Consider the following 13,790-nt stretch of genomic DNA (forward strand, 5'->3'; position numbering starts at 1 on the left):
ATTTTCTTTGTCTTTGTCGTCGTCGATAAGTCATGATTTTATGTGATTATCTCTTCGGTCAGTGTGTTGAAATTGTGTAACTTTCTTTAAAACTTTCATTAGATATGATTCGACACATCTATCTGATACTACCACTAGTACTATTACTACTACTGATATTAATAATATTAATATTAATTAGAACTTACATGAAACTAATAATTAACAATAAAAACGAGCAAACCTACTCTGCAAACTAAACTACATTAAACACAAAATGTTAAAACTAAAAATAACTAAAATAAAATAATCTACTTAAAATACCAAACTGTGGAGTTCATGTGTGATACTATTTTGTCTGTCTCTTACAGTAAGATATTACATAGTTGTTATATGCTTGCACGAATCCCGGGATAACTATAACTAACTAACAGATAAACAGATAAATTAAGTGGAACCAAAGAGCGATATTCCACCAGACTCCATTAGTTGGCAGCAAAGCAGCACATGCGATTAAACGCAGAGGAAGACCAGTGTCAGCTGATGGAGCACATCAGGTGCTGTTTACTCTGGACTTGTTTCTTCTGTCTGGTACCGTTTATCCGCCCTCTTACCCCGGCAGGTGGCGATGGCCCGGACCTATCACTAACAGGTCGATCACATGAGCTCCTCTGCAGCCAGGAGTTCAGTGTAGGTGACTTCCATGTGTGTGTAAGAGAGAGAAAGAGAGATGTGTGTGTGTGTGTGTGTGTGTGTGTGTGTGTAAGGGCGAGAAAGAGAGAGGTTTCTCTATGTTTGTGTGTGAGAGAGATTTATCTGTGTGTGTGTGTGTGTGTGTGTGAATAGATCTCTGTGTGTGTGTGTGTGTGTGTGTGTGTGTGTGTGTGTGTGTGTGTGTGTGTGTGTGTGTAAGGGCGAGAAAGAGAGAAAGAGAGAGGTTTCTCTATGTGTGTGTGTGAGAGAGAGATTTATCTGTGTGTGTGTGTGTGTGTGTGTGTGTGAATAGAGAGAGAGATCTTTCTCTCTCTCTGTGTGTGTGTGTGAATAGAGAGAGAGATGTCTCTCTCTCTCTCTCTCTCTCTCTCTCTCTCTCTGTGTGTGTGTATGTGTGTGTTCTCCTCCTCCTATCACTGTGAAGCTGCAGTGGAGGACTGACAGCCTGTTGCTATCATTTCAACAGTTAGGAGTGTATCCGGACTAAAGAGATGGCTCTGCTAATGGAGCACCAGTTCAGACAGCTGCCAGCTGACAGACAAGTGGAAACAAGACCGTTTCTGGAAGCTGTGTCATACCTTCCACCATTCTTTGGTAAGTGAAGTTTCCACAGTGTGACACAGGGGAGACTACATTAATGGGACTGCAAATGAAGGCGTGAATTTTAAAAATAGATGACAGCAGGGAAAATGTATAGTTGTGGTGGTTTATGATTAACCTCTCAAAGGCTTCCAGATTAATGCCACAGACCGATCGTGCTTTATACTTCCAGGACTGTTAAACTGGTCCAGTAGGCACAAAATGTGCAGTTTACATTAAAATTACCATCCATGCAATGGACGTGTTTTTTTCCACTGCTGTGAATCTTCATTTGGAATTTGTCTGATAATTAAACACTGAACTTGTGGTGAGGATAAATCTGTCACAACACTTCCATCTCGTTTAACAAAACGATGTTGCTCTTCCTAATGATAATCTTTTCTGGATCGTGTTTCTCTCCACCAACCTGTCTACAATCCTTTAGCATGCATAATTTACTCCACTGGCCTGGATTTTAAGTTGTGAAAATTGATTAGTACGGTGTTGAGTTCCCCATGCCCATTCACCGGTGCCGCGGTGCGCCAGGGCATCTTTGTGCGGCTTCATTCTCTATTAATATGCCAAAGTCCCTCCATTGAATTTGCCACGTGAAACCCTTGAGATGAACCAAGTCTGATGTCGATATTAGGCTCTTTCCTCCTTGTCACCATTATTCTTCCTGACCCAGAAATTTTTGAGCCAACTTTCCTACAGGCCATTACCATCCCGCACACTCATAGTACATTCACACAGGTGTCTGAAACTCTCTTGCCTAATTAGTGTCCTAATAGACTTCACTCCACTGGCACGGTCACTCTCCTGTTAGTCTTGTTTCAACACACCAGTGTATTTTATTTTTATTTATATCTAAATAGAGACTTGTTATTTAACCTGTAGTAGTAAAAGTTAGTAGTAAAATGTCATCATGGCTTTGCCTCAAATCATTCTGAGTCATTTCAATTAGTAAGTTTTACTTAATGCTTGTTATTAGTAATAAATAATTAGTAGATAAATAATTAGTTTCAGAAGTCCAATATTTAGTACAAAAACCTTTTCCCCGTGGAGTGTATGGAAATTAAAGGGATCTGAAACATTAAATGATGCCATTAGTGTTGTGGCGATGCATTACACTGCATTGCACAATAGAAAAGGCTTAGTCATGGGTAGTTTCCAGTAACAGCTCAAGAGCTAAAGGCTGTCTGTTGTGTTAGCAGGTCAGCCATGAGCCATGTGATGTCCGCATTCGAGATGTCTTGTTGTTCATTATTACTATTCACTCAGCATCGCCTAATTAACAGATACCTAATGATAACACTGTGATGTGTCTGATACTCGCTGTCCAACAGCAGATTTTTGTCACTGCAGACATTTTGACCTGTCACTGGTGGGAAAACAAAGGAAAAACACTTTCTTAACGAATGTTCACTAAACAATCCTGCACTTTATTTATTTATAATCATAGTTGTAGAGTCAATGCTCACCTGTCACCCTACAACATACCTGCCGTGCAGCACTGATGCAGGGTGCGGTTTTAAGCCTGGTTAAAGGCTTAAAACCTTTAACCAGAGGGTGCAAAAAAAAAAAACACTGGCACTTTGCACATGCTTTTTCCATCATTTTACTAAAGCTATATCATTATTCACGAGGGGTCGCTACAGCACACAGCTCTATTTATTTGATTTGGTAGTTTTCAGTTCTTTTAAAAAACCAGATGCCTGATGCAACTCCAAAGGGATTTGTGTCTGCTTTCAGAAACAGGGGCAAATGTGTAAACCACTTAGGTTTTTAAAGACATTACTGTTCAGCAGTCTACAAGTATGGACAGGTCAAATAGCAAACATGAGATTAAGCTCATGGGATACCATTGTAATCATGAAGGACAACTATAATTTAAAAAAAAATCTAACTTGTCATTTGTTAACAGCAAGTTGCTAAAGGGGTTGTGAGATTGTTCATAAGTCCCCACAGATGATCCTGTGCATTCAAACCGGAGTTTAAGTCAAGTTGAATACAGATTCAAATTTAGCTTTTGTGTTAATTAGTAGGAGATGTTGATTACCTCCAAAGAGAATGTTCATCTCATATGAGCTCAGTAGTTTTTGTTCACATGTGTGGGGAAATAAGTTTTGACTTCTTTAATTGCGAGTCACAGCCTGTGTAAATATTCCTCCTCAGACTGCCTCGGCTCTACTATTTTTGCACCGATCAAGGCTGACATATCGGGTAACATCACAGTAAGTATGGCCCTTGACTTCTACATTGCTAATGGATGATACAATGATGCAATAACTGTTTTATTTAACAGAAAATCAAGTCCGTTTATGATAGCAACCCCGGACGGTTCAAGACTCTCCAGCAGATTTTGGAGGCAGAGAAGGAAATGCATGGAGGAGAATGGCCCAAAGTTGGAGCAACTTTGGCACTTATGTGGCTAAAAAGGTGTGAGAAACTCTACATTTTAGACCAGGGGTGTCAAACATAAGGCCCAGGGGTCAGAATCAGCCCAGCAAAGACTCCAAGTAGGCCCGGTGGACGATTTTCTAAAACATGAAGGAGGGCATATATTTTAAACTTTTAACTATATTTTAAAATGTAGTTTTAAAAATACTTTCAACTATCAATTTGACATCTTTTCCTGCTGATAAAGAATCCCCAACAGCCATTCATACCACGGCAAAAGTTCTGCTAGCACTCTGAGCCCAGAGTGCTAGCAGACCTTTTTCTATAATTTTACACATTTATCATTATAAAAACTGAGATTTTCTGTTGAAACAACACTTCTTCATCTTTTATTAATATATCTTAGGGACTGACTGTGTAGTTAAAAGTCCTTACATTGACAGAAAGTGGAGTTTGACTCTTCTGTCAATGCCACTTAATGTGGCCGTCGATGTAAAATGAGTTTGACATCCCTGTCTTAGACTGTTGTGCTGCACTTGCTTCGTCAAGCTGAGAAAAGTCCTCGTCCATAATCACTGTGCATGTCTTCTTGTCCAAAAGGGGTCTAAAATTCATCCAAGTTTTCCTTCAGAGCCTGGTGGACGGTGAAAAGGACGAGAACAATCCAAACCTTATCCGAGTCAATGTCACCAAAGCCTATGAAATAGCACTTAAAAGATATCACGGCTGGTTTGTGCAACAACTGTTCAAGGTGCATTCAAAGTAGCTACAACTTTTTTTTTTATATACAATAAATGTGTCATAAGCGCATTAGACGTGTAGGCTTGTGAGTAAAATCTGTGCTTGTTCTTATAGGCGGCTCTTTTTGCTGCTCCGTATAAGTCCGATTTCCTGAGAGCCCTCTCCAAGGGTCGGGATGTCAAGGAAGAGGACTGCTTGGAAAAAATCAGAAAATTTCTCATCAACTTCTCTGCAACTGTTGATGCTATATATGACATGTACAATAAGATGAATGCTGATCTAGACTACACAGTGTAAATGCAGGACTTCCCTGCGTTTTCCTCAGTGGGAGTGATGTAGTCATTAAGTCGTTTATGTTCAGTAGCTCTGCAGTCCGCATGTTTAAAAGACAGCTCACTGTGACAGAGCATAATATTCACTTCCGGCTTTGCTGGTGAATCTTTTCCTCAATCTTATTTGATTCTGGGATGAGAAATCCAAATATAGCTATACAGTAAATATTGTTTTTACATAACAATTGCATTTCTTTACTCTGTGTTTGAACATTCGTGTTGCATTCAGGTTTTAAATTATTGTTGGGTGTTTATATCTATTCTTATGAGTACTCAGTACACAGAAATGTGTTAGAACTATACCAGGAATCAAAGTTAACTTAACCAGACAGGACCGAGACATTAATATGTGGGATATCTGATGCTGATATATTTAATCAGCCTGTAACAAGTCATCACAAAATATAAGATTAATTATGAATTAGAAAGTTTCTAATCACACGGAGGAAACAATATAAATTGGGAAACAGTTTAATTTTGCCATTATAATGGGTGTCATAGTGTCATGCTACCTTTAAGCAATATCTCTCTAACACAGGGCTCTATGGTAGTTACACTGAAGTGAATACAGAGAGAGAAGAATCCATATGTTTTAGCTTATCCACCAAACACTGTATTGTATAGCTGTCTGTGATTGGAGTTAAACTTAATCATTACAAATTACTTAAGCACTACAACCAGCAATCACTATCATGACTTCCAGTATTTAGGGCTCCTCTCTCTATTCCTGCTCTACATGAACATTCTCTATTGCACACACCTGTTTGTGCCTTAAGCTGGAGGTGCGGCTCATTTAAGCGACTGTGTCAGCTTTTCTGTGTTTGATTGTTTTTATTGTTTTATACATCCGTCACTATTAAAGGCAAAGTCTGCCTAACGTATACTTAGCTGCTATGCTAAGTTGTGCTGTCTTAAGCAGTGCTTCATCAGTGTTTCTCATTCTAAAGGCGCTTTTTACCCTTTAAGCATCATTTTAAAAAGGTTTTTCATTGCAGTTTTTGACATCTCTAAAGGAGTAATTTCAAGTAAATGTCAAATGATTGATGAGTGTGGTGTGTCTTCTCGCATTATGTTGCAGTGTGTGTACTGTACAAGAAAACAAATATTTTTCTTTCATATTATGTATTAAAAAATGACAGTTTGTGTGATTATCAATGAAATTATTTGTCTTCTTTAGTTTGTTCCCTATCATTGTGTAATTAATGTGTGTAATTAATGTGTAATTAATGTGTATTGTTCAAAGCCCATTTCTTTTTTTTTCTTTTTTTTTTTTTTTTGCCTGTCCCATTTGGTTCTTTAGCCGTCAGAATTGTTGTCTGAAGACCAACAAGGATACCCAATGGATTTATTTTGCCAAATGGATCATCATGGCATTGCCGTATTGGTCCATTTGATCGACCTTTGTTTTTATTATTTATTTTATTTTATTTTCAGTTGTTACAGACGGGACAGACATGAGTGAGTGATAGGAAAGGGAGAAAGAAAGAGGAAGGAAAAGAAAAACAGAAGGGGAGAGGGACAGTGAGAAAGGGGGGAAAAAAATATCTCCGGGATCACCTGTTGAGAGAAAAAGAATAGAAAACAAGCAAAAAAACAAAACAAAACAAAGCAACATACTATACACAACACCATCGCATTAATCTAGCTAAGTGTAAACAGTAGTAAATACTAAATATTGAATGTTGTTGTGCAGCACGCAGGACAGACAGCGCACAATGTGCTTTGAAGTAGCAGCCAAGAAAGGTGTGATTTAAGTCTACAAACAGTGAACACCTGTGTGCACACCTGTGTGGATCGGCGCGCTTGTATTCAAATGGTTTCCCCATGTAATGGTCTGCAAGAGGATGTAGAGAGCCATAGCCCTGTCCCCCAGGGCATGAAGCAGGCATGGAGGAGATCCAGGCCCCAGACATCCAGAGGTCCCAGAGTGCAAGAGCCCAAGGAGGACCACCGGAGGGGCATCCGTACCACCTTCATGGGAAGGGCTGAGGATACCCAGGCGAGGGGTCACCCAGTAGCCACCGGGCAGAAACTAGAGGGGGCTGCACCGGCGTGCCCGCCGGCTCCGCCGGCAGCCAGCTGTGCCAGAGTGAACCGAGCCGCAGGCACAGAGGCCGGAGGCCCGAGGGCCCTCCGCGCCCCGGAAGAGGCCCGACTGAGCAGCAGGCGCCAGGCCCCGCCAAGTAGCCACCGGGAGTGAGCTGGCGCATGACCTGAGCGCCCAGCCCCGGACACCAAGAACCAACAATGCACCGACCCCTGAGGGCATCAGTCACCGGCAGGGAGTGTGGTGAGGGGAGATAGGCCTCCACACTTGGAGGGCCTGGGAGTTCCCAGAGAGGTGGAGTCTAAGACCCGACCTGACATATAGACACAGACAAACAGGCACACACAGACACAGACATGCATTCCCACCCTCATGCACACATATACAAACACTCAGCACTCACCCAACGTAGGAATAAACGTAAATGGACATGTACACACAATCACACTCCCCAAACATAGTCTATACCCCGGGTCCAGGTATCCTCGCCCCCAGAGGGGGAAACGGCACCCAGACCCAAGAGATGTTACCCTTCCCTCCGTGGTGGAGGCTAGCAGACCGCCCCAGGCTCCGCAGCAGCAGGGAGGCCAATCGGACAGCCAGCATCTCTTCCCAGCCACCCCGCCCCGATGGCTAGCAGAGAACGGGGGTGTGTTAAGACCCCATACCCCCCTCCTCCCGCTCAAGTGTAGTATTGCTGCATGTTGCTCTAAAGTGTGTTTAAAACAAGGGAGAGCATGGTGCTGCTGCCAGAGAGCAGCAGGTGTTAGCACGGCCCCTCCCGAGAACCCTCAATGTCTACATGGATTTAAAATTGAGAGGTGGGCACCGGCGCCAGAGGTAGGTTTGAATACACAGACCGTCTACTGGACGCCGTTAACGTGCCCACCCTCAAGGCCCTATATATATATATATGTGTGTGTGTGTTATGAGAGTGTAAGTAATGTGGATGTCTAAGTTGTGAGATAAAATTGAGGCACAGGTGGCCAGAAGAGGACAGAGGGGGGGGAATGTCTCCCCTGCACCCTGGTGACACACTCGCACCCCAAAGCCCTACCTGTGTGGGTGGGTGTGGTGGAGCGGGAAGAGGGAGGCAGCCGGGGATGGGGAGGAAAAGAAGGGAGGGGAGGGTGTCCCTCCCTAGGGCCAGCTCCCCCGCTGACCCCAATAGGCACCCCCGTCCTCTGGTATCCACCAAGGCAAGGGACCCCATCCAGACCGGGGCCTACGGCAGCAGCACCGCCAAGCCCCACAGGACCCGGGGCAGCCCACCCTACCCCACCGCAGAGGAAACTGTACCCACCCCAACATTCAATCATCTCCCAGACTACACAAGACACAGACACCCAGGTTAAGTTTATTCTCCACCTCTCCTATGTCTCTCCCCCACCTGCAGAGTGGACTCCTGCAAAGATGGAACAACCTCCCTGCCAGTTCAAGAGCCCCCCGGTTAGGCCGATGCACAAGAGGCCCCCTGCGCCAGGGCTAAGCCCCCGTGCACCCACCCGCACACAACCTCGGCGACACACCGACGAGGACCGAAGCCCCCAAGGCCCAGCCAGAGCCCCAGCACGGAGGCGAAGCACCCCCGAACCCCAAACCCCCACGCCCGCCCCGGATCCACTCAGGGGCAGCCAGGCCACCAGGCCAGTAACCTACGTCCGCCAGCACAGACCATCCTCCAGCCCCGCTGCACGCGGCCACGAGGAGAACAACCTCTGAGAGCGACCAGAGCCACTAACCAGGTTATGAACACAACCCCCGGGTTAAGCCCTCCAGGGATAACGTCTCTAGGGGTCCTCCAGGTGCCCTAAGCCCATCCCAACCTCCACATCAACCACAATAGCCAAGGCGGGACCAAACCACGACCCCCCAACCCCGCTAGGTGATGGAGCCGATCAAAGGAGCCCAGAGGGATTGATCTAATGTGGTGGCAGAGGCTATATCGAGACTAATGTGATCTATTAGATAGTTTCTATATTGGCTAGAATTAAGATTATTTTTATTTTTCCAGTTCATGAGGACCGTTTTCTTGGCGATGCATAGGGCAGTAAAAACCATGTGGACTGTATTAGTTTCTGTAGTGACATCATCCAAATTTCCCAACAAGCATACTAAAGGGGAGGTTGGAATTTTACATTTCAGACACTTTGATAAATCTTCACATATCTCGTGCCAAAACTTCTGCACTGGTGGACAAAACCAAAGAGCGTGGATGTAATTGTCTGGTGTATTGCCTTGACAGTGTGAGCAGTTGTTGGCGGATGTAAAGCCCATCTTGAACATTCGATGACCTGTATAGTGCACTCTATGCAGTATTTTGTATTGTATTAATTGCAGATTGGGATTTTTAATCAATTTAAAGGTTTTTAAGCACATCTGAGACCAGACGTTTTGGTCTAAGCTGACTGATAAATCTGCTTCCCACTTTGCAATAGGAAGGGATATTGATTCATCTATTTTAGAAAGTGTTCTGTATATTTTAGATAATAGTTTGGGGGATTTAAGAGTAAGAAATTGAACCACACTTGGTGGTGTTTGTAATTCAACTTGACTGAGGTTAAATTTCTTTTTTACTATGGATTTAATTTGTTGATATTCTAAAAATCTTTTCTTGTTGATCCCATATTGTGTAACTAGTCTGTCAAATGGAATAAATTCTGTTCCCTCTAATATATGTTCTAAGTATTTAATTCCTTTACAACTCCATTCTGGGAAATTAATCTTATTATTGTTTTGTAATATGTCAGGGTTATTCCAGATAGGTGTACGTTTGCATGGGATTAATGAAGACTCCGTTATTTTTAGAAACTCCCACCATGCTGTCAGAGAAAAGCTGATATTGATGCTTTTAAAGCATTCATGTCTTTTGATGTTTGAGCTAATAAATGGTAGGTCTGAAATCTCTAGATCATTGCATAGTGCCTGTTCAACATCTAGCCAGGGCTCATCTAAGAGGGTACATTTTAACCATTCTGAGATGAACTGAAGCCTGTTGGCTAAGAAGTATTGGTGAAACTTAGGCAGATCTAATCCTCCTCTATCCTTGGTTCTTTGTAGTGTTTTTAAGCTGATACGCGGGGGTTTATCTTTCCAAAGGAATTTAGAAATATGTGAATCCAGAGATCTGAACCAATCTTGTGATGGTTTGTTGGGGATCATTAAAAATAAGTAATTTATTTTTGGCAAGATCATCATTTTTATAGTGGCGACCCTTCCCATGAGTGATATGGGTAGAGATTTCCATCTAGTCAGATCGCCTTCTACTTTCTTTAGAAGTGGGATGTGGTTTAATTTAATTAAGTCTGAAAGCTTAGGAGAAACATTAATACCTAAATATTTAATATTTCCAGATTGTAGTGGGGCAGAAGATGAATTATGGAAGGAGCAGTTAATGGGAAGAACTGTAGATTTTGGCCAATTAATTGAATAATCTGAAACTCTTGAAAACCAGTTTATTAGAGTAATTACTTCAGAGAGGTTGATTTGTGAGTTTTGCAGAAAAAGCAACACATCATCCGCATAGAGACTGATTTTATGTTCTACGTTCTTACATTTTATGCCCTTAATTGTTGTAGCCTGTCTAAATGCTGCTGCTAGAGGTTCGATAAAAATTGCAAAAAGTGAAGGGGAGAGTGGGCATCCCTGTCTGGTGCCCCTCAGGAGACAAAAGCTGGAGGATGTCTGGTCATTTGTTCTGATATGAGCTGTTGGGGAATTGTATAATATTCTTATCCAATTTATGAAAGAGTTTCCAAAACCAAATTTGTGTAAAGTTGCAAATAAAAATTTCCAGTTAACTCTGTCAAATGCTTTTTCTGCATCTAGAGATAATATTATGGTTTCAATGTTTTTATTGTATGAGTAGTCTATTAAATTAAGTAATCTACGAGTGTTTGTTGAGGAGTGCCGACCTTTTATGAAACCAGTTTGGTCAGGATGAATTAAGAGGGGGGTTATTTTCTCTAATCTCTTTGAGAGAGCTTTGCAGATTATTTTAAGGTCTGCATTTATAAGGGATATTGGACGATAACTTGAGGGAAATAAAGGGTCTTTTCCTGGTTTTAGCAGGAGATTAATGTTGGCAGAATTCATATTTGGTGGTAGTCTGCCATTTTTCTTGATTTCCTGCAACAATCTATGGAATACTGGTGCCAAAATTGTCCAGAATTCTTTGTAGAATTCTGCAGGAAAGCCGTCTGGACCTGGATCCTTGTTATTGGGCATACTTATCAGGGCTTCCTGGAGTTCACCTGGCGTCAGTGGCGAATCCAGTGCCATTGCTTGACTGTCTAGTAATTTTGGAAGAGTTACGTTGTCAAGAAACAAATCAATTTCATTTTTAGACGGGTTTATTTGTGGTGAATATAAAGTTTCATAGAAATCCCTAAAAATGTTGTTTATTCTTCCAGGGTCATATATTGTGTTCCCCGATAAATCTTTAGTAGCACATATAGTTGTTTTTTCTTTATTTATTTTTAACTGGTTTGCTAGAAATCGACCTGATTTGTTACTGTGTTCAAAATTCTGCAAGCGAAGTCTTTGTACAAGGAATTGTGTTTTTCTATTAATAATTTCATTTAATTCTAGTTTTGTTTTGCATATTTTGTTCATTATTTCTTGATCTTGGTGGAACGCGTAGGCTTCTTCTAAGGATTTGATGGTTTTTTCTAATTCCTGAATATTTTTGTTTTCTTCTTTCTTTTTGTGTGATGAGAAAGAAATTATTTTACCTCTCATCACAGCTTTTCCTGCTTCCCATAGAACAGAAGCAGATGTTCCGGGAGTGTCATTAAAGTCTAAATATGAAATCCATTCCTTTTTAAAATATTTAATAAAGTCTTCATCTTTAAGTAGTGATGTGTTAAATCTCCAGTTTTTACTTGGCGTAGTATTATTCTTGTGCATTAGTGTTAAAGATACAGGAGCATGATCGCTGACAGCTATAGGGTGAATCTCAGTGTCTGAAATGTCACTCAGCAGTGAGCTGCTGACCAAAAAATAATCCAGACGAGAGTAGGAGTGATGAACATGTGAGAAGAAAGCATATTCCTTACAGTTGGGGTGAAGGGAGCGCCATGCATCGCAAAGGCCATAGTCGCTCATATACTGTTTGATTATATTTGTGGATTGCCAATTGCGCTGAGTTCCTGTTGTGTTGAGCCTATCCATTTCTTCATTTAGTCCAAGGTTGAGGTCGCCTCCAAGAATGAGTGTGCAATCAAGGTGTTCAGAGAGTGCACTAAAAAATCCGTGGAAGAATGAGGGTTCATCAACATTTGGACCATATATACTTACAATACATAGTTTTTTGTTCAATATTGATAGTTTAATAATTAGAAATCTACCCTCTGGATCTATAACTGTATCGAGTACTGTAAAATTAACATTTTTATGTATTAAAATTGCTACTCCTCTTTGTCTAGAATTATAACAAGCTGCAAACACATTAGGAAACTCAGGTGTTTTAAGTTCGTTTAAACCTGTAACAGGTCTGTGAGTTTCTTGTAATAAAACAACATCTGCCTGTAGTTTTTTAAGCTGGTTAAATATCTTTAACCTCTTTCCTCTGGTGCCAGCCCCATTTACATTCCATGTGACAAACCTCAGCATGCCCATAATTGTGTGTGTATGTCTAATGATGTAAGCTGGGTGTTTCGTTCAGACGGGTGGAGAGAATGTGGAAACATCACTTGTTTGTAAATAGAAAGAGAAAAAAGTGTGGTGATAGGCTCCATAACTCTGACTATGTGTGTGACTATTCACTAATATGAACAAGCGTGGCTTGTGTATGTGTCCTGTAAGTCTGTGCTTGCTGTGAGGCTGTTGTAAATGTGCTGCCGTTGAGCGCATGTGTTTGCGTGATCGTGGTGTGAAAATATGGAGAAATAGAGGGTGTTGTTTGTAGGTGAGTGGGGAAGTAGGTGATCACAGCAGTGAAAGACAAGAGAAAGAAAGAAACCACATAAACTGTAAGCGATAACAAAAAAAAGAAAAGAAACGGAAACATTCCAATTAAAGTAAAGACGGAGGGTGACGGTGTTATATCTGCTATGACATCATACTGATATTACTAGGTTAAACCCATGTTAAAGGAGAAAGTGTGAATGAATAAGAAAAGAATGTAGCGGGTTCTTATCTGGAGTGCAGTCAATATAACCACGGTGTGGTGCCGGGGTCGCGGAGAGCTGTCCGTCCACGTAGAGCCGGTCCACGGCGATGACAGCACGGGAGCCTTTCAGGATGAAGCTGCGTCGGACTGGGAACAGGACCTTGCGTCGTTCCAGGATCTCTTTGGGGAACTGGTCGTTCACGCTGAAGTCCGTTCCCAAAGCCCATTTCTTTATATTTTGCTTCTAAGAAGCCAGACTTTCTTGTCATTTTTTAAAGGAGGCCTTGAGCAATAGTTCTCCACGCTTTCAGAAGGTCTTTCAAAGTTTCTCTTTAACCATTGGCTGATTTTTCACTCATTTTCAGTCCAGTCCTTGCACCTTATCATTTTCAAAGGAATGCTTTTTGTTTGCTAAACCACTTAACACTGACCTATGACCTATTTATGCATAAAAAAGACACCCGACACAAGGGATGAGCCAGTGTTGTCGCTCCACCTAAAAGACAACTTGGGAAAGAAATCTTAAATTCTATCTTTAGGAACTTGTCTACTACCAGCCTGTCACAAAACATATAATTTCTCCCTATTTCTTTAGCTGAATTGCTGAAAAATGCCAACGCTAACACAGTTTGATAGGCATGAAATAGTATTTTTGCACCAATAAGGGGATCTCAGTGGAAGGGTGGCTGTCAAATAGGCATTCTTAAGGAAGAGAAACAGAGAGCCAAAATTACACAAGAACTGGAATAAAAATCAGTGGCAACAGGTTTCATGGAGTGACGAATCTAAATGTGAAATTTTTAGTTACAGTAACAGAATCATCTTACTTGGATTTCCTCACCGGGATTTTTTTTTTTTAAACATGGATTAAGATACAGGAAAGCTT

General features: G+C 41.6%; 1 protein-coding gene across 1 annotated transcript; it reads left to right on the forward strand.

Annotated features, from left to right (window-relative positions):
• The first annotated feature begins 25 nt into the window (after positions 1-25).
• gltpa (glycolipid transfer protein a) lies at positions 26-5,905 on the forward strand. Its single transcript, XM_085180925.1, has 6 exons — positions 26-669; positions 1,160-1,287; positions 3,448-3,506; positions 3,578-3,711; positions 4,273-4,423; positions 4,528-5,905. The coding sequence occupies exons 2-6, from the start codon at positions 1,185-1,187 to the stop codon at positions 4,708-4,710; spliced, it is 630 nt and encodes a 209-aa protein (XP_085037051.1). The 5' UTR covers positions 26-669; positions 1,160-1,184; the 3' UTR covers positions 4,711-5,905.
• The last annotated feature ends 7,885 nt before the right edge of the window (positions 5,906-13,790 follow it).

The sequence above is a fragment of the Neolamprologus multifasciatus genome, chromosome 12 (assembly GCF_963576455.1).
Source record: "Neolamprologus multifasciatus chromosome 12, fNeoMul1.2, whole genome shotgun sequence".
Classification (NCBI taxonomy): domain Eukaryota; kingdom Metazoa; phylum Chordata; class Actinopteri; order Cichliformes; family Cichlidae; genus Neolamprologus; species Neolamprologus multifasciatus.

Bases quoted from the DNA above. Each gene is read 5' to 3' on its own strand.
- gltpa (XM_085180925.1), top strand. From the start codon at position 1,185: ATGGCTCTGCTAATGGAGCACCAGTTCAGACAGCTGCCAGCTGACAGA. The intron at 3,507-3,577 runs GTAAGTATGGCC...TTTATTTAACAG, and splicing joins ACATATCGGGTAACATCACA to AAAATCAAGTCCGTTTATGA. The intron at 4,424-4,527 runs GTGCATTCAAAG...TTGTTCTTATAG, and splicing joins TTGTGCAACAACTGTTCAAG to GCGGCTCTTTTTGCTGCTCC.